A 25,850-nucleotide genomic window follows, 5' to 3' on the forward strand; every position below is an offset into this window, starting at 1 on the left:
AAATAACTCAGATCCAGGAGAAAGAGGATATAATATAAACACTCATTGTTATAATATTCATAGAAGCATGCTAGAAGTTAGGCATATTGCAGCTCTGCTGTAACATTGGCATGTAAAAATAAAAGGAAAGAACATAGTCTGTCCAAAGTGATGCTCCTTACTGAAACCTGAACCACTGCCTGCTAAAAGTAAGTACTGCAGAGGAATGTATTTTTAGTGCAGATTCCCCACGCTGCTATGTGCAGCATAAAGCACCTAAATAGCACCTTACATCATGGGTTTCAAGTTGGTGGGTGTAACTGTAAAACTTAAAACTGAAGTCATCAGTAAAAATCAAATATAAAAATGCTAACCTGACATTCTTTCTGTTCACCATAGCAGAGCCAACAGGAACAAAACTAATGTGGGAAAGGTACATCAGCAGGATGGTTACTTGCTTACACAGTGAGTAAGTGTGTTGCAGTAGCAAGCATCAAATGTTGTCTTTTCTTCATGGTCAATTTTCCCCACCGAGTTCATAGCTCTGTTTATTTTGGGGAGTTCAATTTGCCCTTAAGCAAAGAGCAGCCATGCACTACATAATGCTGCGCTGTTTTTATGGCATGGATTACCAAAAACCAGCTGTGAAATAAATGCTTTCTTCTCAAATCTTTACACTTGTCATGTTTGTATGGTAGAGAGTAGACTTTGTTAAAAAAGGCTTCACCTCTGTGCATGGGCATGTGTGCACATGTGTTCTCACTTTCCACTCAGTACAATCAGCTGGCCTTAGACCCTGGTGTTGTAATTGCAAGTCAAAGAGAGCTGCCGATATGGTGTTTAAATTTAACTAAACAGAGGGACTTTTTAAAAAGCTGATGAAGCTAAGAAAAAGCTTTCTGCTCCATGTAGAGCTCTGAATCAAGCCTGTGTCTGGGTTCTGGAGGAAAAGGGGAATTTATGTCTCCTGGTGCTTTAGTTTTATATATATATATATAAGAGATAACATCATGCTTTTCATCAAAGAGCAACTGTCCAACAGTACTTCATTTTTTGCCTCCTTCTCAGACCAGTTACTTATGTATACATTAAGCAAACTGTCAAATAGCTTGCCCACGACCGAAACAGGGAAAGAACCATCTCCTGCAGCTACTGCTAGCACTGGCCTCCAGCTACTGCAGTTTCTGCTTTGATCAAATGTCTTGAAGCAATTCACTTCTGTGGCTGCTAGCTCATATGCTTTTCCACATTACATTAAATACAGAGGAAAGCATAGGATATGAAGTTATGAACATGAATTAGCAAATAAAGGAATATACCATAAATGCAAAAAATAGACCTAGAGTCCTCAATGTTAGTCCACCCTATGTGCCTCTGCTGACCTCACCTACAGGATTTTGGTAGGTAAGATAAGGAAACTGTCCTCTGTGCTTTCTGAAATCAGTAACATATGGAAGTGTTGTTAAAATTTTTTAGGACTGCTTTTTGCTGTTTGCTTTTTTCTTAAAACTCTGGAAAAAATGTGGAAATCCTCAATCTAATTAAAATTTTCCCCATAGGCTTCTGCATACATATTCACCTGAAACAGATTACTTGGTTTTCTGCAAAGAAAAATGAGGTTTTTCCAGGTGGCTTAGCAATAAATACTTAAAAATTATTTAAAACTTCTTGCAAAGCAAAACTCCTTAATGTTTAGTGTAGTTTTTGGAACATTCCCCATCCATCCGCCACCTGAGATAAATGTTTTTTTCTCCTTTCCCTGCTCCCATACCATGTTTTTCCAGATCTAGAAAAAAAAAAAAAAACAAACAACAAAACAAACAAAAACTAAGCAAAACAGGTCATGATGATACTGATGACTCTCTGGAAAAGAGCAAGGAGAATGAAAGGGCCTGTTGCTTTATCTGACTTCTTCCTGAAAGGCCTGGGGTTTTTATTCATGCACCTTATTGCTGAGGCATTTTGTAGCCAGCCAGGGCAGCTGAGCATGCTTTCTAAACCTAGCTTGGAACTGATCGGTTAAAAAGGAAGGAAGGGGGGAAGGGGGGAAGGGAGGAAGGAAGATGACATTAACCTGGGAAGTAGAAATTGAGGCAGCAATATGTTGTACTACAGTTACCAGAAAGAAACAGATGGAAATTGCTGAGCCTGGAACCCGTCATTTTGTCTGAGAAGGAAAAAAAAAAAACTCAACAAACTAGTGTTAAATGAAAGATACCCTCAGCAAACTGCCTTATGTGGGCAATTGTGTTAAAATATAATAGGCACAAGAAGATAAAATACAACACAGATAAAAGATAAAAGGCATGCTATGTATAAATTTCATTTTAAAAATAGTATTTTTTTTCTTGGAGAGTTTATTACTTGCACTTTCAAACGGACTCATTACCTAATGCAACAGCCTCTATGAAGACAAAATTTCATGTCAGGAGTTTCCCTCCACCAACATCAAACAGAAAATTCATCCATCAAAGCCTACTATGGTCAAAGCAAGAAATCCACAGCCATCAATGTCTACTACAGTCACAACAGCTAAAAGTAGTGCTCTGTAGTGTGTCCTATTTTATAAAACTAGAAAAGCATTATTTTTATTTTTCTTCTGTACATATTTCCCAGGGAGAACTCACAATCTGTGCTACCCATTTCTGGAAACAATGCACTAAACTTTTTAAACACTAGTCTTATGCATCATTTAGGTATCCGTGGTTACATAGATGTAAAGACTTCTTGAATGACATCCTGCTGTTTGCTAGTTTTTATGCCAGCGAGAGCTGCTACAATGGCAATTACCATGGGTCTGAACCAGGGTCTACCACAGTTTACAAGGAGATATCATTAATTTACAAATCTGAATAAATTAGGCAGCTGATACAACCACAGTTGGTCTCCGTTTATATGCAGAGTAAGCAAGAAAAGGAGAGAGGAATAAGCTTTAGCCAACATAAGGCATTTTCTAAGTTCACATCCTCTTTCTGTGGTATCCACTGGAAAAAAAAAAGGATACTTGTTTTTCCACATAACACTTCCATGAACACCAGGGACACCGTGGAACCTAGTTCCCTCGATCAAAATTCATCCTAGGGCTACTCAGGTCAGTGGAGCTCTGCTGACTCCAGCAGATGAAGATGGTAAAAGAGGGCCTTTAAGTTCCCTGCTAGTGAGGGCTGAGCCTACCTTTTCCACCCCCACAGTGAAGGCAAGGCTAGGAATATCCTCAGCTCTTCATCCAGGAGCAGTTGCCTCCTGGGTGACACAGCAGAGTCTGAGTGTCCTGCAAGTCTTAAGGTACAGGTAGACTTACTACTGATTTTGGCGAGGAGCAAGCACGTCAGCCTCAATTTTTATTTGGCAATGTCTGGTCTGCATGCCCTCAAAACAACTGCTGTCTCTGCTCCTGACCCTCAGTTGTACCTTCTGCAGAAAGCATAATCCTCACACCATTTCCAGCAAACTGTGCAGGATCTGCTTCAAAGTTAGTGCTAATGTTAGCACTGGCATCTGCAAAGCACATAGAGAGAAACAGGTCAGAGCCCTTAGCACCTGGTTCTGTGAGATAACACAGATGTCACTCTTCCACTGAAAAGTCTGTACAATATCAGTGCAAAAAGCTCTTTCCTGGATATTTTCTATGTGTCTGCTGGACATTTGAGATCAGGCTTTCCCAAGAAGTCAAACTCAACATTGCCCAAACTCCACAAACTGACAAAAAGTTATTTGCTTCTTTTTCCTGTGTTGCTACCATTCACTTCCCCAACACAGATCCACTGACATTTAGAAAGGTGTCCACTGGTGTCCCCTAAGTGGTTACAAAAAATGAAGGCGGGTGAGACTGGCATTCCATATACACCTTTTGCTGACCACTATATTAAACCAGGTGACTTCATCATTCACATACCAGAGTTAATTACCTAAAGTGCTGGGAAGGAGACCAAAATTCATTATTTTTACAGAGGCTAATGCATGCAGTGGCTCATTCCAGGCTACAGTGTGCTAGAAATGAAGGTGATCTGTGTTCTGCCTTCCTGTTTTGCAAAACTGCTGCTTAGTCTTGCATCAAAGAACTTGAAAACGCCTTGCTGTAAAAATAAAATGATAGATTTGGGTTTGCATTTTACAGTCCCATACCACTGATCTTTGATATTTCTCAGGCAAATTTTGTGTTTAAGATTTGAAGATGGTTTGATTATTTTACCTTCCCTAGCAAAGATTCGTTGCGCATATTCAGACTCTGAAACCTGTGCATTCCCTGTCAGTTTGGTTTGGGCTTTTGGGGGAAAAAACAAAAACAATCACAAACAAACAAACAAACAAACAAAATCAAAACCACAAAACAAAACAAAAAAACCCAAGCAACAATCCAGCATCTGATCTTGCAGAATAAACAGTATAAATAATTAATGAGAAAGATGGTTTAAAGTCCAAATTCCACCCTTCTTTTCTTCCACGTACTTTTTCATTTGGCACTGAAACTATTATAAACAGCCACATTTTGGTAACAAGCTAGACTCCCTGTGGACAGCAGGAGAATTATCAGTTACAGAAACTAAACCACATTCACAAAAGAAAACCCTTAAATAAAACACTGGAACAATATACTGCCAATGAGGTATTGATTCAGCCTACTCTTGAATTATGTTAAAGCTTTTAATTCCATGCATGCTCATTAGTTTTTCCTTAGGACCGTATTACATTTAGTCACATAACCTGAGACCTTATGCTATAGTCAGGGCATTTGAACATGGATGTCAGCATTATCAGCATTTTCAGGTTTGTAAATAGCATTCATTTTAAAAAACATACAGCTTCACAAATCTGTGTTCCTAGGCCAACAATTAGCTTCATTAAGGTGCGGCATAAACCAGTATTTAATACTTTTTAAAAATATGTGACATATTGTAAAGCTTTAAACTTATCACATTGTTTCTTGAGCGACAGACAGTGGTCAATATTTTGTACCAAATTCCAGTGCGTCAATATCAGTCTCCAAAATCTTTCAATCCCACAGCATGGCAAATTATACTGGCTGCTCTTTAGTAGAGAGGAACAGCTTTAAAGATTCATCAACATTTTGCATCCTCTCTGGCTCATCAGAAATGCCATCAGAAGATGAGCACACTTCTGTTTCAAACATCCTACAGCAGAGACTGGGTAAGTCAGAAGGAGGAGCCCTGCTCACTACATACAACCCAGCTACAACTGTTTCTTGCTAATAAATGGGGGAAGACTGCTGTTTCTTGGCTGTGCTCTTTCTAAGCACTTGAGGTAACACTAAGGATGACTAGGCGGGGTGACAGTTCTTGCAGAGAGGGTCTTGATCCTTCCTGGAAGGGGAGAGATAAGAAGGGCAAGCATGATCCCCAAATCTACAGCTTCCCAGGGAATTCAGAGCTGTGTTGTCACCTAGGATCACTTAGCTCTCCCTTGCTTTGGAGTACATGTTTTGACAAGATTGTTGATCTTACAGCTCTCCTGAAGGCTCACAGAAGAGCATCAGGGTAAATTAGCCCATCTGTTTTCATTTGGCAGGGATCCAGCAAAACACAGTTTAGCAAAGTGCTTAAACAAACGCTTAACCTTAAGCTTGCTATTAAAGACCTAAGAAAGTGCTTTACTGGATTAAGAGCAAAAACTACTAGAAGAGGGTCTTCACAGTCTGTTGCACTGTGAGAGTCTTGAGAACTGAGAGGGAGACCGTTTTCAAGGTATGCCAGGATTTGCACATGCAACATGAGACACGGGGTGAGATAGTGGGCATATGTGACCACAAACCAGGAAAGAGACTGTGGCATGGAGCTTCCATACACCATTTTAGTGAAAAAAAAAAAAAAAACCCAACAAAAAAACAACCCACCAAATAAACCCACAAACAAATAAACCCAGAAAGACTGTACGACATTGCTTTTTGACAGTATTTCAGCTCTATTAGCCTGGGGGGGGGGGAGAGCTGTTTCACCCTCTAGATATTAGAGTGGCACAAGCTGCAAGGAGGCACAGAGGTGAAAGTCTTAATTCCCAAAAAGTTCAGATACTTAACTGCACTGCCCATCAGTGGTCGTGATGAGACAAACACAAGGATACCACATAGCTTCCATGACTTCTTTGCACTAGGATCTGTGCTAATATCTTAATTCATTGCATAACCACTTCCCCATGATAGGAAGTAAAAGCAAACAGCTCAACTTTTGTGTGAGAGTAGTAAAGATCCAGGTGGCAGTTTCAGTACAGGTTCATTAACAACTCTCCCTCTGCAATACAAATATTGCCTGCTGGTGTTTGCTCCTTCCTTTTCCTAAACTAAAATGAAACAACACATCTTCACATGACTAATCTCCTCATAATGCATTTTACCTCCTGCAAACTGGATATAAATAGAATTATTTTTCAAAAGACAGAGAGATCTGCCAGATCTTTATACACAGATTCTTGCAGACAACACAATCCATCACCTTTCCATTAAAGAACTACACAAAATGAAATATTTAATAAGTGATAAATTAAATATTAATGGCCAATGCATCACAGAGATCTCTAAAAGTTTACAAGAGTATATATGTTACTGTTTATTTTTGTAGCGGCTCAGCCTGTTCCCACCTAACTTATCAATTTGCTTAAGTGCTTCACAGGCCTCTGAGCAATCCCATAGCCCCCAAAAATTGCAGCTCTAGACTTTCAAGCCAAAGTTGTTTCTGTTCCTCCTTCATTATCTTTCAAATATTCTCTTATCTTACCACAAGCTGGCTTGCATCTGTCTCCACCATCCACATGCAGTCTTACTGTAGCTGTAGGTTGTGGTGGCACAAATGGAACCCATTAACTCTTGGCTTCATTCACACCAGAGCAAAACAAGCATCCTCCTCTGCAGAGCTTTTGTAGAGAGTTTTTAACCGGTGGAGGAGAGGAGACTGGGCAGGTTGCAGACCTCAAGACAGTTGTATGCAGAGAGGAGCACCCTGCTGGGGTAAGTCAAGAGCTGCTACCAGATTCATCCCAAGATCAAGGCCCTAAATATAATTTTTAACTTAACTCCCATATCTTTCAAGAGCTGCTCACAAAGGACTTCTAAAATGCCTGTCTGGGTGGCCAGGGGAGGCACCCAGCCCTAGCCCCAAAAGTACTTGTTACTAGGTCACAGCAACACCTGGACCCTGCACTTATGATGGTGCTACATAGCTGGGGTTTAGCAGCTCAGCTTTTGGCCAGAGCCTGAGGATGGTCCCCACACTGGTTCCTACTCTAGTGTTGATGTGCACTGCAGTCAGATCCAGTTTCCCAAACAAGCTTTTCTGTGTCTATTTCCTTGAGTCTCCGCTACAGGCCTCTCATATAACACCTCTCCCCATGCCCCCTGTGGCTGTCATCCTCCCCTCTGCGGAACAAGAGGGAAGACAGCCTGAGAAGGTTAACACCACTTACTAATTGATCAGTGGAGCCTGTGCCAATCAAAACAAAGTATTATTTTCTCTCCTGCCCACCACATCGGGGCTGAGGCTGCTGCTTCTGAAGAAATCCCTGCTGGGAGAAAGAAAAGTCATTCTGGCTGGATTTAACAGCCCACAGAAAGGATGCTCAGTGGCTATGGGGTCAGAGCCATATGTCACTGGAAGTGACACATGGGCCTTTTGCAGAGGTCTAAAGCTATGAAATACCCAACTGGCTTTGCATCACCCCTGACAGAGAGAAAAGCTGAGCCCCTCTCAAACAGCCTAACTGCTTCTTTTTCTGCAGCCTGGCATAAAAGTACATATTCTGGGAGCTTTGAAAAACTCAGTTTCCCCTAATTTGGCTTGCTGACAGAGTTTTAGGCCAGCTGTTGTCTCTCATGGAAATCAGTGGGCTTTTAAATCCTTCATTTTCTTCTCAACACCTGAAAAAAAGCCCTGTGGTGACAGTTCATACAAACAGCTCCAGTGACTTCTCAAGGGCAATGCAAACCCTAAAAAGAATGCAAGGTTTTCATTTTTAATCCCCTCAGAAATAGTTCAGTGTGTATGATGGGAGTAGCTGTGAGAAGTAATTGCTGAACAGAGGCCCAATTACTCACATACTTCAAACCAAACCTCCCACCTGGTATGAGTGAAGGGCTTAAAAGGAGTGGGTTAAGAAATGGATAAAAGCATAATTTCAGACCTATATAATTGTCAGTTTAAATTTGGTTTTCTTTATTCTTACTAAAAATTATCATTAATTGTGACACTTATCTGTCACCAGTATTCTTTCTGCGTGTTTGTTTGTTCGGTTGGGGTTTGTAACTTGAAGCTTCTGTTTCACATGAACAAAGCCTCCACTCTGAAGGAAACTGAATTTTGAAGGTTTGTACAATGCAGCTAATACCATGAAGCCCTGCCCTGGGGTTTATTAGTGTTCAGAGATATCCTGTGGTATTAATGTGCCTTAATATGGCCTGTAGAGGCTGCAGACATGGGAAAGTGATATCCTTAACATAAAGGATATTTTTTGTCACCTTCCTTGGGCCTTTTTAACACACAAAAAAAACCCCAGAAAACCCCAAAACTTTCTACAAAGATCAGCTATAAACTCTTTCATGTAGTTTGGGTTGAATTGGAATCTCCTTCCAGCTAAGTTTAAGTGACAGGAACACTCCTCCAGCTTAAATTACAGTGGCAATGTTGGGTGGTGCTACATTGAGCTGACCTTAGGCTTTATCTTAGCTGAGCTAAATAAATACAAGAATTCATAAATTCCTAGCAACAAACACAAGCATATCTTATTCACAGTATGAAGTTGTTACTACAGTGCCATCTTCAGTGCATTACATAAAATGGAGTTTCCCTGTAGAGGATTTTTCATTGTTCTTTACAGGTTGGAAATAGATTACAAGAATTTCTACTGCACAGAAGAATGAGGAAAAACAGGTGAAAGCCTTCTCTCTTTGTTAATGAGAAATGGTGTTGTGACTCTGAAAATAAATAAATGATTGTATCAGAAGCAATCTGAGCCTGGCCACCACAATAAGCTTTGAAGTCAAAAATAGCTGTTCCCATCTACTGCCACTTAACAATACCATATGGAGATGACAATTTTGCATGTGACCATGCATTATGGGTAGTACCTTACAAATTCATTGAAAGTTGTTAATGCAAGTTTGACTATACAGTTTACAGACAGGAAAAAACATACATGTCCACAAATCTGACATAGAATCTGGTCTAGCTCTCCAGTGGAGGACAACACATTTGGTCAAACAAGCTTTGCCAGACTCACTTTTCCTGTTGCAAAATGGACTAACCCTTATGTTGAAGTAGCAAAGGAAGAGTCTTGCATTCTACCGAGCTATTCTCCCATTTATTTGCTTCCCTGCAGTGTCAAACTGAGGATGTTACTGAGCCCTGCTACAACCTTGCTCCTTGTCTAAAGCCATGGACATTCGGGATAACGCCACAGGGTCTGGTCCAGAGTATATAGAAGACTCTTTGGTAAAGGCCACTGCTATGCTTCTGTTGTCTCTAGGGACATCTTGCTTGTGAGGCCCACAGCAAATACCTGTGTAAGTAGGTATGAATGCACGTTACTGCTTCAACCCCATATGGTACACAAAGACACTAGGCAAACCGACCTCGTGCATGTGCAATGGCAAAGGGATTATTTGCGTGGAAAGAAAATAGGAGCTGACTCCAGTTCTACATCTCAGTCTCACACTTGCCAACATAAGCAAAAATTGCCAGAAGTGACAATGTTATTGAAAAATATGAGTAATTTTATTATTATAATGCAGATGTTCTCTTTGGAGGGAACACCTTTGCTTGTCTTTTTAAAGCTTATATATTTTCTTGTATATGGCTCAGAGCTGTATTGTTCTGTATAGAGAAAACAGGTCTATTTAATGGTTGAAGGAGAAAAATCTGCAGACAGAAAAACCCAGCTTATTCACTTTCAGTGATATTTCTCAATCTGAACAATAGGGTGCTATATACAGTACAATGGTATTTCCCTTTTTGAAATGGATTGTATGCTGATAATACTCATCATTTGCATATTGCTTTCACTTTGAAAGCACATTACAAATGTAAGGGAATCCTTTCCAACACACTTTACAATATGTAATCCTTGCTATCATTGCTGTCATATGCTGAAGTGGTATAAATTACTTGACAAGGCTACACAGAGAGAATATGTCATACTGCTGTTCTTGCTGTTACTTCTGCTAGTTACTGTGTGACTATTGCGACAAAATCATAAAACCATATTCATGGCATCACTCCAACAGTGAAATTCCAAATTCTAGGGGAAGCTACTTAAAAGATAAAACCTTTTAGTGCTGCCGTAGTTTATATTCTCAAGAAAGGATTACAGAATAGGGACCTTATTTGTTGGTAGTATCCTAATTCTCTCAAAGTACTTTCTGAACATTTTACTCAGTTAAGCCAAAAGTAACTTTCATTGAACAAAAATAAATCTTAAATATAAGTTATTAATTATGTTTCTGTTCTTTATTTACATCTTAGAAAATCATGAGAATTCAAAGCAATGTTTTTTTTTCTGGACATTTAGTCACAATCTCCTGATCACATCTGTAAAACTACTGATTTGCTGAATTGATCCCAAAAGTAAGATCTTCATGAGGATAAGCAATGCAACTATATGCCAGTATTTAAGAAATGAGCTGTAAGAACCCCAATTATTTCAAAATGTCAACCCCATCCAAAGACATTATGCCTTGCATGACATTTGACCTCTTGTTGCTAACTTCATCAAATTGCAGACACACCTTAACAGGAGCATAAAGACTGTCTTGAAGAATACTAAGTGATCTAATTTCCATTAAAGCAGACAGAGAGAGAACGTTCAAAACCTTGCATTTAATTTCTACTACACAAAAGTCAGAAAGACATTTAGGATGTATCTTTGCAGCTAAATTGTGCCCTGAGCTGCACATGTGAGTCCCTTGTCTCCCAAGGCATACTCTAACCCAAGAATGGAACAAGTTGAAAAACTGGATGCTAAAAATATAAAACCAACTCCTTGCTTTCTCTTAGTAAAATACTTTATAAATACAGATATTACCCAACAATGTGACCATTCTTTAAAATATCTGTATTTTTGTTAATTAATCCTGAAAAAATCAAAATCAGACCATTCTGCTTTCCAGAAAAAAAAAAAAAAAAAATCTTCTCCCACCCTTCTCCACAAAACTCTTTTTGAGTATAAGCAAACACAGACTGTACATATACCAGACTGGTGACCCAGAGTCTTATTTGCAATGTGTAGACAAGAAGAACACCCTGCTGAGACGGACTCACACAGTCTATGAAATCCTGCCAGGGAGCAATGAAATCTGCTGTATGGTACATTGTTTCCTGTAGTTTCTTGCAGTGAAGAGCTCAAAATCTGTCAAAACACTCTGCCCTTTGTGACTTGCTCATTGAGAGGTAGTTACTGTGCAGCATCTCCTATTCAGATGTGAGCATTTATGTATCTCACAAAGAGACTCCCAATTAACTGCTCAACAAACATTTGGTATGGACTAACCTCTGTACACAAACAGCACCCAATGTACATACAAATGTGTCCACATCTCAGTTAGAAGGCTCATTAAGAAACACGCATCACATCTTCTTTAACCTAAATAATTTGTACAAGTTTCTTCACTGAATAGAGACACTAAAACCTAGCTTATGTAAGTGGGTGTAAATGTCTGCAGGATGTAGCCCACACTCTGACTGTCAGAATTGAATTGACTAAATAGCATTTACTTCACACCAATACGCCTTACAGTCATGAAAAGCCATGACTGTCCTTCTTCAAAAGCCCAGTGTGAATGTTCCTAACAGAAGCTTAAACCATTTCTTATTCCTCTCTCTCTTTTGGATCATACATCATCTAACATGGCTCAGAAACCATCCAGGACAGTCTTCTTCAATTTACCTTTTATAGTGTACAGGCTACTTGTAAATTGACAAATCCTACTTCACCTCTTTGGAAACAGCTATTAATCAAGGTCTAGACAAACATTCAGCTGTAAGGGACTGGGCACACTGAAAATGAAGTGACAGCACCAAGTGGAAGGATGGCCTGGAAGGTCATAGTGCAAACATTTCTAGGAAATTACATTAAATCAAGAAATTAAATGCTCGTGGATGAGGGAAACTGAGGAAGACTTCTTTGTTACCGTACATATGCAAAATGACTGCTCAACTATATAGAGATCACCTTTTGATTTCTGGTTAAATGAAGACCAAAGGGACAATGACGTAACATTTGTATACCCATCAGAGTTGATTTACAGCATTTTAAGCCTTCACATGCACACATACAAAAAATTTCTAATTTAGTACCAGCCAGGTGACATTTCCTTCTCTCTTATTTATGCTTTTAAAAAATTATTTACACTATAAAAATTCACAGCAAGAGAATGAAAAATAATATAATACAGCATCAGTTTGCTACTAGTGACCAGTATTTTAAAACTAACAGACTTTCCAAAATAAACCGTTTTCAGACAATAAATAATTAAATAAATAAATAATCTCAAGTACTATTAATGAACATGAATGTGACTAACAACAAAGTAAAGATAGTTGCAATAAAGTCCCTACTTAATGAGAAAGAAGAACATTACAGGGAGAAAATAAATTGTATCGTTAAGATAGCACTTTTATTTTGCCATATATATGTCAAGTCTATGTATTCAACCAGCAAAATTTCTCTATCCACAGTACATCTACAAGATGCCCACAGCTCTTGAATCCTTGCAGAGTTCCACTGACACCAAAAGAACACAGAACTGCATCTACTCTATATTCTACCCTATGGTTATTTCAATCTACTAACAGGTTTACCACACAAAACAATTGAGCAAACCACAAGATTGTATTTTATTTCAAGTAAAAAAATCCTTATTTTTTATTTCAGTGACAGATAGATCAGCTCCTCATCTAATACGGTAACTTTCTACTTTTATGTTCACTAAGGTAAGGTTGATCTGATTCCATTGAAGTTTGTTGAGTTAGTCTACATTTCCCCCAGTAAACTTCTGAGATGAGTTTGTCCCTGAGCTTTAAAATTCCTATTTTTATTTTTCAACACAGCAACAATCAGAGTACATAAGGATGAATGAATTGCAGTACAATATAAAGACTAAATAATGAAAAAACATATTAACATAAAACTGCCAAGTTCGTCTACATTCAGGAAATCGGTGCATGCATATTGTTTTCAAAACATGAGTACTTATGCTTGATTCTCAAGTTTTTCTATAGAAAGAAATTTTATGAATATATACATAGGCCTTTTTCAATTAATGCTGTAGGTTTGCTTCTGAAGTTACACTGCAACTGGCAGTAAAAAAAACCCATATCAAGTCCTGATTTTCCAGTCTGTACCACATTCTAATTCTCATTCACCACCACTATAATGCATGTTAACTCCTCCATGACAGGGAATATTTAACCTAGATGTAATTCTGTTCCTGCTTTTCTCCCTTCCCATGGAGTTTTTTAAGAATCTTTGTGAAACGTTTTTACTACAAAATCTAAAACTGGAAGTTAAAATTACCTAAAGACGTCTTTTCAACTTTCATTTATAAAGCTACCCTAACCAATCGAAATGATACACAGATTGGTATTTTTATTTTTGCTAAGGACAAACTATCTTTCCTTTCCTCTGAAAAATTGTCTTATTCAAAATGATTAATGAGAAGGGAACCAAATCAAAACAAATGCCCCTAGCATTACATTATTGCTCCTCTTTGAACTTCAGTGTTGAAGATCTCAGAATCCAACTAAAAACTAAATTCTGCTTATGTTACTAATGCAATAAAATTTCACTGCCTTTGGAGGATCTATTTGTATAACAAAGGCAAGGAGGATTTTTTAGACAACAGAGGATGGGAAAAACTTTCATAAAAACTAAATTGTCAAGGTGATTGGAAAACATTACTGTTTAAAATTTTACAGATTCTCTTTCATCCATATAGAAATGATCCAAAAAAGAGTATTACAGGCACTTAACAAAGTCTAGTTTCAGAAATACAATAGTACCAAACAATTTTATTAACATTGCATACAACTTTTGAAGTCAATGCTGGTTAATATTTTGATGTTGCTGAAGGCAAACAAAATTAATAAACAATGGTTTTCTGTGTTTTACATTGGACTGGATGTTATAACTATCTTAATCATAAACTAACCTAGAATACTAATGATTGAAACAGGATAAAACATCTTGTTTTCTTTATTCCAAAATAGGGTGATTATAAATGCATTCCTCTTGTATTTCCTTCCTAACTCTTTGGATGCAACAAAACAAAAAATAAAATCTCACTGTGCTCATTTCATACAGCATCAATGTACAAATCATGCAAAAGATATTACAGATATTATCAAGTTCTGGATGTGTTTCATTAATTCCGAAACATTTGTTAACATTGTTCACAAGGCCATGCCTTTTATAATTTATATTGTTATTACATCTTTCAAAAAAATCATCTTATTTAAGATTTTTATCCTAGGTTTCTATATTATTGTCAATCTTGAACAGTAAATGCAAAATATAAATTGTTTAATGGTCTTGTGTTCTTGTACCATGGTAGTTCCTTTCTGATAAAGTTGCACAAATATTTTCTTTTTCAGGGAAATGATTACACTTTATTGATTTTATTTAAAAATGGAAACTTCTTTATAATACAATGAAGAAAACAGATAATGTTAACGCCTTCACTGATTTAGTCTATGGGTCTTAACAGCCATTTTACAAGCATGGCCACTCAAACCAATATAATGAACAGATCTGTTAAGCCACATCCTAAGTTACCTTCCCAGATAGACTGACTATAGATTTGAATGGACATTACAATAAAACTGCTGTGCAGACACATAACACTGTTTCAAAACATGGAGGAGATAAACTGACATTAAGGTTGTCATTCAAGGTAACAATTTCAGAGAAACAGAGTGTTTTGCCAACTTCTGCATTCTTCACTCACACTATTATGCCTATATATTGCGTCATATATGTAAACCACTCTGGAACGATTTATACAGGAAAGTCCAGATTGTACAACCTTTATTGATGCTGGCGAACCTACACTCAACTACGTAATCCCAAAAGTCACTGTGCACTATGTATTATATACAATGTCTCTGAACCGGCTTGTCAATGAAAAACTCTACCTAAGCCCCACTCTTGGGCATATTGTTTGATTAGTTCATGAATAGTACCTCTGCACATGATTTAGATTGAGTTTAAATGCTTTACTGGATTGGGACCTCAATGAGCAGGAAATTCTGATGCAGTGTAATGGTACAGCATAACAGTTCCTCCTTTGGTCAGTAATTAAAAGACCTCACCACAAACCAACCAAACAAACAAACAAAACCTGAAACAAAACACCATAAAACAAACCAAACACCTCTTTTTTTTTTTTTTTGCTGAGGAAGGTATGATCATTTATCATTATCTTTTAGCTCAGATCAACACAAGTCGTAAGCACATCAGTTTTAACATCACTTAAAAGTATTACCTTATTTGCTATTTCTAATATTTTTAACACGTGGCTCTGCAGAGAAGGGTATGGGACATGACAGACTGCCAATGCACTGAAGTGTGTCAGAACCCTTATGCAAGGCAAATCCCAGTGAACCTGGACACATACTTCAAGCTAAGCAGCACTGTGCAGAGTAGGCACAGTGACCCATTATTCTTAACCTATTGGTGGTGCCATTGTAGTCTATCATGTCAGTGCATCTTTAACACTCCTTAATTCACAGACTCTTAACACAATAAGCTCAAATGTACTTTTTCAAGCCTTGGATATGTATTGCATCATTGGTCAACCAAGAACTTACGCTAGAAAAGTGTATGTATATAGTGTCCATGTCCTGAAAATCCCTATGAAATCCTGAAGTCACTTATTGCACATTGATAGCAGCAGCTTCTTGAAAGAAACTCGGTCATTAATTTATCTGTTATAATTTTATTATCTGAAGTCATGTACATAGTATGACATTGTACATACTCCACTGTAGTATGGAAAAAAAAATAAACCCCTCTAAGTTACAAGAGCATAAACAAATGTTTGAAAATAGAAAACGGATATTTTGTTTTGCTTTTTCTTAAATAAAGAAGCAGTGCTTTGGGTTTGTTGTTTTTTTTTTTTCTTTTATGTAAACCTTGCTAAAAATACACTGCAGGCTGTTTGCCAAGTGTCCTTCCAGAATAAAAATTTCACAGCAGTATCATAAAGCCCTGAAATTAGAGGTTTATAATGGAAATAGCTGACACAGCCTTCTCCTCAACATCATTATTGGGTCTTGCTGTAATATTTGCTAGCTCCAAATTAATGAAAAACATTCATGTTTGTATCCTAGTAATCTTAATTGATTTACATATTGATTTTAAAAGGGGCAGGGGAGAAGGTCTGGAAGCAAAGGAGATAGAGCTGCTTATCCAAAGCTCATTGAAACAAATGAAAAAAAAAATTCTTTTCAAGTAAAAAAACTTTTGTTAATCTCATAGTATAGATTTGCTGTATGATATTTTACCAATAGATCTTCATTCTCATCTCCAGGTGCCATCTATCAGTGAGATACAGTGGAGATTTTCCATTGTCCTGATTGCTATTTATCCCTAGCTATTCAGATTCAGCTTTCACAAGGGCAAGTTTTTGCTCTCTAGATATCAGCTACATAATACTCTGAACTGAGACCACTGTATTAGCTTTACACTGTGGTTTTAAATAGACGTGATTTGCCATATTGTTCACTCTCTAACCAGTTATTTTTTTCCTGACAGACAGCAGCCAGACAGGTAAGAACATAAAACTTATGCATATACGATTAAAACATTACCCCTACCATGAATTCCTGATAATACCTGTAGTGAAAACTACTTAGATTATGCTGTAGAACCCTGAAAAGCAAGACACGTGATGACAAATAACTGCTTCAGACACAATACTAAAAAACTAATGAACCTATTTTAAAATGCACCATTGGTAACAAATCTGAAATAAGATAATATGCTAATTTCACAAGAATAGTACAGAACAATTTTATTATTATTATATCTGATCCCTTAATTCTTGATAATTCTATACATCTTCAGTTTCTGTTTGGTATATTGTTCTGGTTTTATTTATACTGAATGATTAATGCATTGTGATCAGGAAAACAAGTCAGGCATATTAAATACATATTAAGGAGTACATATTTTTCCTATTTAGTATACAAAGTATTTCATAAATATGAACTATATTATAAAAATAATTTCTGCTACGCTCACACAGTAAGCATTTTGACAATTCTGGACAACCTGTTGGGGTTGCAAGTTTTTCATTTAACTGAGAAGGAACTCTAGTTTTAATTGGAGATGAGTCTTATAACAGATTCTGCATAAACACCAAGTATTTTCTTCAGATGCCACAAATACTGCAGAAGTCAGGCTGAACTATTTCTTTCTTTTTTTTTCTTTTTAATTTTTTTGTATAGACATGTATGCTTCAAGTGGTCAAATTTATTTCATAGGTATGTAATGCATGGTATATTTTAAACAAATATTTGCACAATTGAACATTATAATTCCAGTGGTTTCAAAATGCAGGCCATAAATGTAACCAATTTACACATACTATCAAATGTTCTCTCTTTGCATGCTTGTTACTTTCCAGATATTCTTTAAACAGTGCCATTACAAAACCACAGATCAAGGGATTACTCCAGTTCCACCAATTTAAATCCACGTGCAGGATGAAGGACCCAGCTGAGGTACAAATACCAGTACCAGGTTTCTTGTGTTTGTTCTAACAAATCACAAGGAGACGATAGTTTTGCATTTAAGGTACAAAACATATATGCCTCTTGAGGTTAAATTCAGGGTAACATGTATAAAGCATCCCTTTGGCAATAGAGTTTGCAGTATCCTCACAGGATTCCATGGGGCATGAGCTTTATGTAGTAAAATCTATTAAGGAAATTCTCCTCTACTTGAAAATTCATATGCAGCTACAGTTAATCAAGACACCCTTGGACACACCTGCCTCTATGCCTATCAATATAGTATAGTATTTGGAAGTTAAAAGTCAACAAAAGGCACTTTCATCATTAAATAAATGTCCTCTGTAGGTGATAAGATTGTATTACCTATATTTTATTCAAAGCTGTTTGCTCTTCAAGGACTTGTAGGTAGTCAGGTGAACCTTGAAGTTTAGCTTTTAGTTCAAAATATTCACTTTTTCTTTGTTCTACTACAATTTTACTATGATTACCACCTATTAGAGATTTCTTGTTTTTTTTGTCTTGTAGTTTCTCTGGATAACGTATTTCAAAGCCACTGACCCCTATGCTGTTGTATTCTTTTTTACTTTCAAGAAAATTTTGAATAAATACATTGGAATCCCTCCCAGGGAATAACTCATCCAGTTCATCAATTGTGCTAAGTCTTTTTCTGGTATCCGCATGCAACAAATCTTTCTCCTTGTCATTAATATTTCTCAGAATGACTTTTTGCCCTGGTGGGTCAGCAAACGTGAAGCCTGTTTCAGACTCTTTTAAGCCACAGGTATGACTTTTGCTCATCTGCTCAATTGTCTGAGGAATGAAGGCCTCTGCACCTAGTCCATCCTTTTTGTTTGACTTGTGATCGTGCTTTCTTAGCTGCAGTTGCATAGAACTGCATTCTTGATTTCCAATCCCTTCATGCTTTACAGTTGGTTTTTTGTTGCGCCGAAGCACAAAAACAAGAAGACAAAAAGCAACAAACACTGTTAAAATAAGCACAACTAATATGCTTAAGATTAGGATGGACAACGGAACTGGGCCACCAGGAGGGCTCCGAACTGGTCCTGGTGGTGTTGTGAAAGTAACAGCGGGCATTGGACTAGTGAACAGAGCAGATGGCTTGTTTAAAAGTTTAGGACAGAGGATCTCATTTTTCAGAGACTTAAGTTCAATGTTTGCAAACTGTACAGGTGTTTCACATTTCAATTCCTTCACCACAATACCTTCATTTAGCTTTTCAAGCCACAGTTTTAAAGCAACTAAATCACAAGTGCAGTCCCATGGATTACCTTCCAAATCAATTTGTGTAAGGGATTTCAGCTGATCAAGAACGCCACTTACAGGTAAATACATGAAATGATTGTTCCTCAGATTCAGTCTAGCAAGGGGTGCACCAGCAAATATGTACGCTGGCAAGCTTCGTAGAAGATTGTTGTTCAAGTAGAGCAACTGCAAATTTGGCATTAAGTCAAAGGTGCCTCCTAGGATTTCTTTGATAACATTGTATTCCAAATATAGATATTGTAAGTTGTGGAGGCCAGCAAACATTTCTGGGCTCAGACGCTCTATCTGATTGCCATTGAGATATAATCTCCGTAAATTTGTAAGGTTGCGGAAAACTTCCCCTTTGATCAGGGAAATCCGATTGCTGCCTAAGTGTAGCAAATCCAGCCCCTCGAACTCCATGAAATCTGCAGTGTCCACATCCTTAATATAATTGCCATTTACATGCAGCTTCTTGGCATTTAATGGTTTTGGAATGAGTTCTGCCATTGACTCTATATTTCTTTCTTGGCAATTTACACTTAATCCCAAGTCTGAAGGATGTGTTTTGCAAACACAGGGGACTGGACAAGGAGTTAAAGGAGGCACCCTGGTCTGGAAAGATACAATTTGACTGAGATTGCGATTAGACAGTGCTTTGCCTGCTACTATCCCCGAGATCTTTGAAGGATTTGTAGTCTTTGGCGGCTTTGTGACTAATCTGTGCACTGATGTTTGAGTGGTGTGGCCATTAGGTGTGCTGTAACTGGGCTCCAGCTGTGAGGGAGGCAGAATGCGCACATCAAAATCACTCCCTGTCCCCATGGAGCACAGCTCTTGTTTGTTGGTTTCTTTCAGCAGCCTTCCATACAAGTCACTGGGTGTTTCACAGATAGCTTCTCCAATGTAGATATTATAGGGCATGTTCTCCAGCCACGCTTTCAAAGGCAACAAATCACAAGTACAATTCCAGGGGTTGTCCTCCAGCTGCAATTCAACAATTCGGCCAATGTGTTCTAAAACTCCAATGTATGGAAGCTTCTGTATTCGATTCCCTCGTATATCCAGATGAGTTAGAGAAGCAAATCGAAAAATATTATCAGGAAGGAATGAAATCAGATTGTCATTAAGAATCAGGACTTTCAGCTTGTGAAGCTTATTGAAGGCTCCCCGTTCAATAAACTTGATTAAATTGTAGTCAGCTTGGAGATACTCCAAGTTCTCTATGCCAAGGAAAGTGTCAGCTCGGAGAATCTTTAATTCATTGTTGTTCAAGTGCAACTGTTTTAATGCACTAAGACCCATAAAGGCCCCTCCCTCAATGTTCTGTAACTTATTATTACCCAGTTGCAAGGACACTGCGTATGTAAAATTAAGAAAGGAATTTGGATATAGAATAATTAGCAGGTTGTTCTGAAAGTTGAGGTGGTAAAAATTAGACCATGGTGGTTTAAGCTGATTTGGTCTGTAGACCGCAACCTTCTCACAGTTGACATAGAGTACATTCTCAACTGACACACAGGAGCAAACATTGCAGATTTCCACAGATATATCAGCATCTGCAGTTGTAGAAGAAACTGGAGATGACAGAACCAGAAAGAGCCACAGAAACATCTTCTTGTGATCAGCAAGCAACCTTAGGCTCCTGAACAAAGATAAAGGATCTAAAGAAGAAAGAAGGAAAGAAAAAAGAAAACGTTTTTCAGTTCTCACTGTTCCAAAACATCATTTGGGTTAAAAATTGTATAGCACTGAGCTACTGTACCTGCCAAGGATTATAGATAAAGTACAAGCACTGAATTTAAAATAACATGAAAGATTTTAACAACCAAACAAATACATGGGAGCTAGAATGATTTCAAATATGGCATGTAAATTTCTGTAGACAAACACAAATAACTCTGAGGTCTGTCAAATATACTTCTCTCTCTCTTGTACATGCCAAGCATGCATAACTAACAAAGTAAAATAACCAAAGGAGATTCCAATTTTATGCATATTTACTCTCCTCAATCCTGCACTGCTCATATGTTGCCGTGCATTTCAGGGATATTAAACACACATGCTGATGTTATGCATGCCCAAATATCTGGGTTGAGATAGCACAATATAGAAAGGATGAAGGCACAGACACAAAAAGCAATGTCAGTACTCAATGTATGTATCTATAGCATCAACACATACAGATTATCACTGCCATAAAAGTGAGATTCACTCAAAGGGTACACACACATGCACACACATAGTTTCTGTCACTTTTTATAAATAGTTTAAAAAATAGGTGTCAAACTCATTGCAGAAATACAATGAACTATCCGCAAAACAAGATCAGCTTGGTACCCAGTGGAAGCACACAGCTATGGAAGAAGCAAGCACAGGTATACAGCTCCATCCCCTGGAATAACACCAATACCCTGACTTGCAGGGCAAAACAAAGTCAATTCACCAGCTCAAAACTACTGAAACCTAAGAACTTTTTTCTTTTGTTTAATTAATATTATGTAGTTTGCTTTTCTCCCTGCACTGATACAGAGGTGGCTTTCAAGAACCCTCCACATATAGACAGGCCAGCTGAGCTACCCCCTTTTTTTTTTTTTTTTTTTTTAACACAGAACTGGAGCCACAGCTTTTTCTTTGAGTTACAAGGTAGCTTTTTTTTTTTAAAAAAAAAGAAAACGAAATAAAAATCAGTCAATAATCAATACATTGCTCCCCCACCTTCCCCATTCCTCCCATTTCCCAACTTGTCCCTTTCATTCCTTCATTTCCTTCCTGCTGTGGGAAGCCACTGTGCTAGCAGGAGGGAGCCAGGGTGGAAGTGGAGAAAGCAAGAGCCAGCTGGAGGGAGGAGAATCAGGCTGGAGGGAGCCGCAGGGAGGGGAGGATGTGCCGGGGGACCTGGAAGGGTGGGCAGCGGAGCAAGGAGGAAGGAAGGAAGGGGGGACAGAAGGACAAGAAGAGGGAGAGGGAAAGCTGAGAGGAAGCGAGGGAGGAAGACTGGAAGAGGTAGCTGAAGGGGGCAAAGAGTCAAAGAGGCCGCAGAGAGGGACCATGGGGTGAAGAGGGAGCGGAGCAGCCGCTGCTGATCCCCGCAGGCTCCCGACCCTGGCCGCGAGGAATGAGCCCACAGGGCAGCGCGATGCCCCCGCGTTCCCAGCGCTCCACCTCCTCCCCTCCCCGAGCTCCGTCCCCCACTGTCCCTGCCTCTCCCACGCTCGAGTCCCCTCTTCTTCCTCAGCTCCGGGGCGCCGGCCGCTGTCGACTGGGCTCGCCGCGGGACCTGCCCGGGGCTGGCGGCGGGTCGCCCTGCCTGTCCAGGAATGCCGGCTCTACCGCAGTATTTGCCGCAACCGGCTCGGCTGGTGTCGGCTCCCCTCTGTCGTGGGCGCCCCGTCGCCCTCTGCCTCCCGGCGGGGGAAGGCAAGAGGAACACGGGCGCGCACACACCGCACGCACATGCCGGCTAGAAACAGACACAGCGCGGCGATGCAGCCCAGCATCTCTTACACCCTCCTTTTGTAACAAGGCACAACCGTGGTCCCCGCAGCCAAATGCTACCAAGACCTCCCGTTCCCCCCCGTCGTCCCCCCCCGGGCACCTTTGCAAAGTCCAGCCCGCAGCACATTTACACACCCCCAGCCCCACTGCGCAGATCCTGCCCCCCTGTCCCTCCCACATTTCCACTGGCTTATCCGGGTTGCCCGGCGCCAGTCCGTCCGCTCGCCTGCGGGAAGGAAGGGAGCGGGCAGCGCTGCGCCGGGTGCCGCTGGCCCGGGGCTCCGGGAGGCGGCCGGCTAGAAGGGAGAGGCGACCACGATGGCAGAGAGGTTCCGGCAGGAAGCCACTGTCGCCCCGTCACCGCCGCCACCCCCCCGCCCCCCCCCCCGCCTTTAAAATAACAGTGATGAAAACAAAACCTTAGGAATAATTAAATTAAAACGCCAACGTAACCGCAGCCCCGCTCCGCCCCGCTCCTTGCCCGCACTCACACGCCCGGCTGGGCGGCCGGCCGCCCCCGGCGATGCCCCCGACGATGCTCCCGGCGGCGCTCCGCGGCGAGCCCGGCACCTTCCCTACCTCGGCTGCCGGTGTCTCCGCGGCCCCTCTCCGCTGCGCCCACCGCTCTCCCAGCGAGGTTCCCCGTCCGGCAGCTCCGCGCAGGCACCGAGCGGCGGGGACAGCCGGGCAAGCACCCTTGGCCGCGCGGAGCGAGAAGAAGCCCGGCGCTGCAGTACCCCGGCGGGCTCCGCCGCATGCAGCAACCGCCTCGCTGAGCCCTGCCCCAAAACCGCGGTCCCCAGCACACATACGGGGAGAAGATCCCTCTGCACACGGGCACCCGCTCCCATCGCACTGCTCTCGCCCACCCCTTGCACGCAGAGAACCCCCTCCCATTCGCCACACGCACACACATATGCACGCACGCACCGAGCGCTCGGGCGCTGCTTTGGAGGGGAAGAAGACTCCGCTCCGGGGGAGCAATGCCAGCGCATCGCGACCAAAACCTCTCCGCACCCCTGGAGTCGCGCCGCGCAGCTGTTACCTCTCCCAAGGAGATGCCGGGCTGCGCCCCTGCGGAGCTCAAGAGGGCGCGGAGGGGCGGGAGGAGCCCTCCGGGGCGCCGAGAGTGGCGGGGCCCCGGTGCCGTGCCGGGCGCCGTGGGGCCGCCATGGGCGGCGCGGAGCAGCTACAAGTGCAGCTCGGGGCAGAGACGGGACGGGGCCAGCTCGCTCGCCCAGCGGCGGGTGCGCGCCCCTTAGCACCGCGGCTGAGAGAGCAAGGCGGGGGAAGGGAGGAAAAGAAAGGTCTCTCCCCTCATCTTTACTGACGAGTGTCGTCTCCCCCCCCCGCTCTTGAAACAAAAGTAGAGGTGGAAACTGAGTGGGCAGGATGGTAACATTTGCTGCATTTAATGTGAATTGCAATTATGGAACAAAATCGCTGTGAGGAGACATACCCGACACGTTCTTAAAACAACACAGTTACTTGTGTATCTCATTCTTTGTGGTTAGGTGAAATTCCTCCTCTGCTTAGGTAACAGCTGCAGTCTGATGAAAAATAATTCGCTAGTGGTATGCACTTGTGCAAAACAGATTCTGCTCATTACGAACTCCTGTTTACCTCTCATAATATACTTTAAAATGGTAACTAATACCTCCAAACAAGGTGACATCTTTTTTCCAAGTCAGAAGAGTCAGTTAACCAAATGAAATCTTGCAAGGGGAGTTCAACTGCTTGTCCTTTACTGTGGATGCTAACAGTTAGAAAACTGTTTACGTGGTGCACACATACCCATTTTAAGTGCTAGCTCTAGGCAGTAAAAACATCAGGGAATGGAAAAGAGCAACTGCTTTCTTCATTTACAGAAATGGAATAAATAGCTTGCTCCAAAGATTTACTGCATCTAATTGAAATAATTGCTGAATGTTATTTTGCATTATGCGAGTAGACTGATACCTGAAAACAAATGCAGCTGAGACATCAATAATTTGCACATCACAACAGAACTGAAAGTGATCTGTGATTAATATTCAACCAATTAAAAACTGAAGTCTTTAAAATGTAAACTCAATTATTGAACCATTAGCAAAGTACTGCTCACATAAAAGGGAATGCATGTATATAAAGGGCCCAGTTTAGAAGGATTCGTGTGCAGTGTAAGCTGAATTTTTCAAACTCTATTTAAATAAACTGATGGAATAGTGACCAAAGGTCTAGAATAAAATTAATTTAGGAAGATACCTGGTTTATAAGTCTGTTTTAACAACAGGGACAGAAACATGTAAAGATCAAGGTACCAGTTTTTCAACCCGCTACATTAAACTGGGTGTTAGGTGAAACAGCATATAGACAGTATCAAAGACAGATCGCTATTCCCACCACCAATCAAACAACTGCTTATAGACCAAATAGAAATCAAACAAGGAGCATAATAAAATATCATATTTTAACCAAGTAAGCCATGAAATGAGTATTTAAGGGAGCTGAAATTGCACTGTAACTAAGTAAGTCCTGATGTTGCTATTGTAAGTGGTTATTAACAATGGCATATGTTTATGGTGTTATAGAACTTACTTGAGAAGGAAACTTAGTTATGCAACACTATGTTATTATGAGGGTTTTAGTATGTCGTATTTTTATGTTTATTTCTAATTTGCAGCTGCAAAAAATAACTCCTCCTCCAACTCTTATTTGACCAATTGGGTGGTTTCTAAACTACTTTTCCTAACCTACGACATGTCAAACTCGCTCAGATTTAGACTCGTGTCAGGACAACAACCCAAACCAAACTGAGAATAATTTTAAAGTATAACATAAGCACAAGCTTAAGGTCAAGACTGTGATCCAAGATGATGACGTGCTTAATGAATAAATCACTTTAGGGGGTTACATCCTATAATCACTTGGTTATACCCCTTTCTTTGAGATCTGGCTGGAAGTTCTGTCACCATCAGTAGAAATTTTCTGTCTAACCTGATGGTAGATAGTAGTTGGAAGACAGCAGAGACAGAAAGGGCAAGTTGGATTATCTGGCTTGGTTCCCTGAAATTTACAAAATTACTTTAGGCCCATTATTGTAATATCCAGCACTTTTTTATGTTTCTTGCTGTGATGGAACCTCATTCATATGCTTTGATTTTTTCCCTGTTGTTTGCCACAGGCACGTGTATTTTTCCTTCTTCAGTTCAGCAAAAGGAGAGCAAAGGCTAACAAGCAGATAGATTAGTAACCTGATTTTCTGCAAAGAGAGGTATCTGAGGAAAAAGTACAAATGTGAGAATTGCTACTTCCCACCCAAGGAGACACACACATGGTAGTATTCAAGTAATGATAAAATTTGCTCATCAGTAATGTCATTACCATATCCAAGTAGAA

General features: G+C 40.1%; 1 protein-coding gene across 1 annotated transcript; it reads right to left on the reverse strand.

Annotated features, from left to right (window-relative positions):
- Positions 1-13,965: 13,965 nt before the first annotated feature.
- On the reverse strand, positions 13,966-23,636 carry SLITRK4 (SLIT and NTRK like family member 4). Its single transcript, XM_061356766.1, has 2 exons — positions 23,403-23,636; positions 13,966-20,638 (listed from the first exon to the last, which is right to left on the reverse strand). Exon 2 carries the CDS (start codon positions 20,586-20,588, stop codon positions 18,075-18,077), a length of 2,514 nt encoding a protein of 837 aa, XP_061212750.1. The 5' UTR covers positions 20,589-20,638; positions 23,403-23,636; the 3' UTR covers positions 13,966-18,074.
- Positions 23,637-25,850: the final 2,214 nt, after the last annotated feature.

This window comes from Neopsephotus bourkii, unplaced genomic scaffold (assembly GCF_033783945.1).
Source record: "Neopsephotus bourkii isolate Nb327-2 ecotype Australia unplaced genomic scaffold, CSIRO-AGI_Nbou_v1 NB_867, whole genome shotgun sequence".
Lineage (NCBI taxonomy): Eukaryota > Metazoa > Chordata > Aves > Psittaciformes > Psittacidae > Neopsephotus > Neopsephotus bourkii.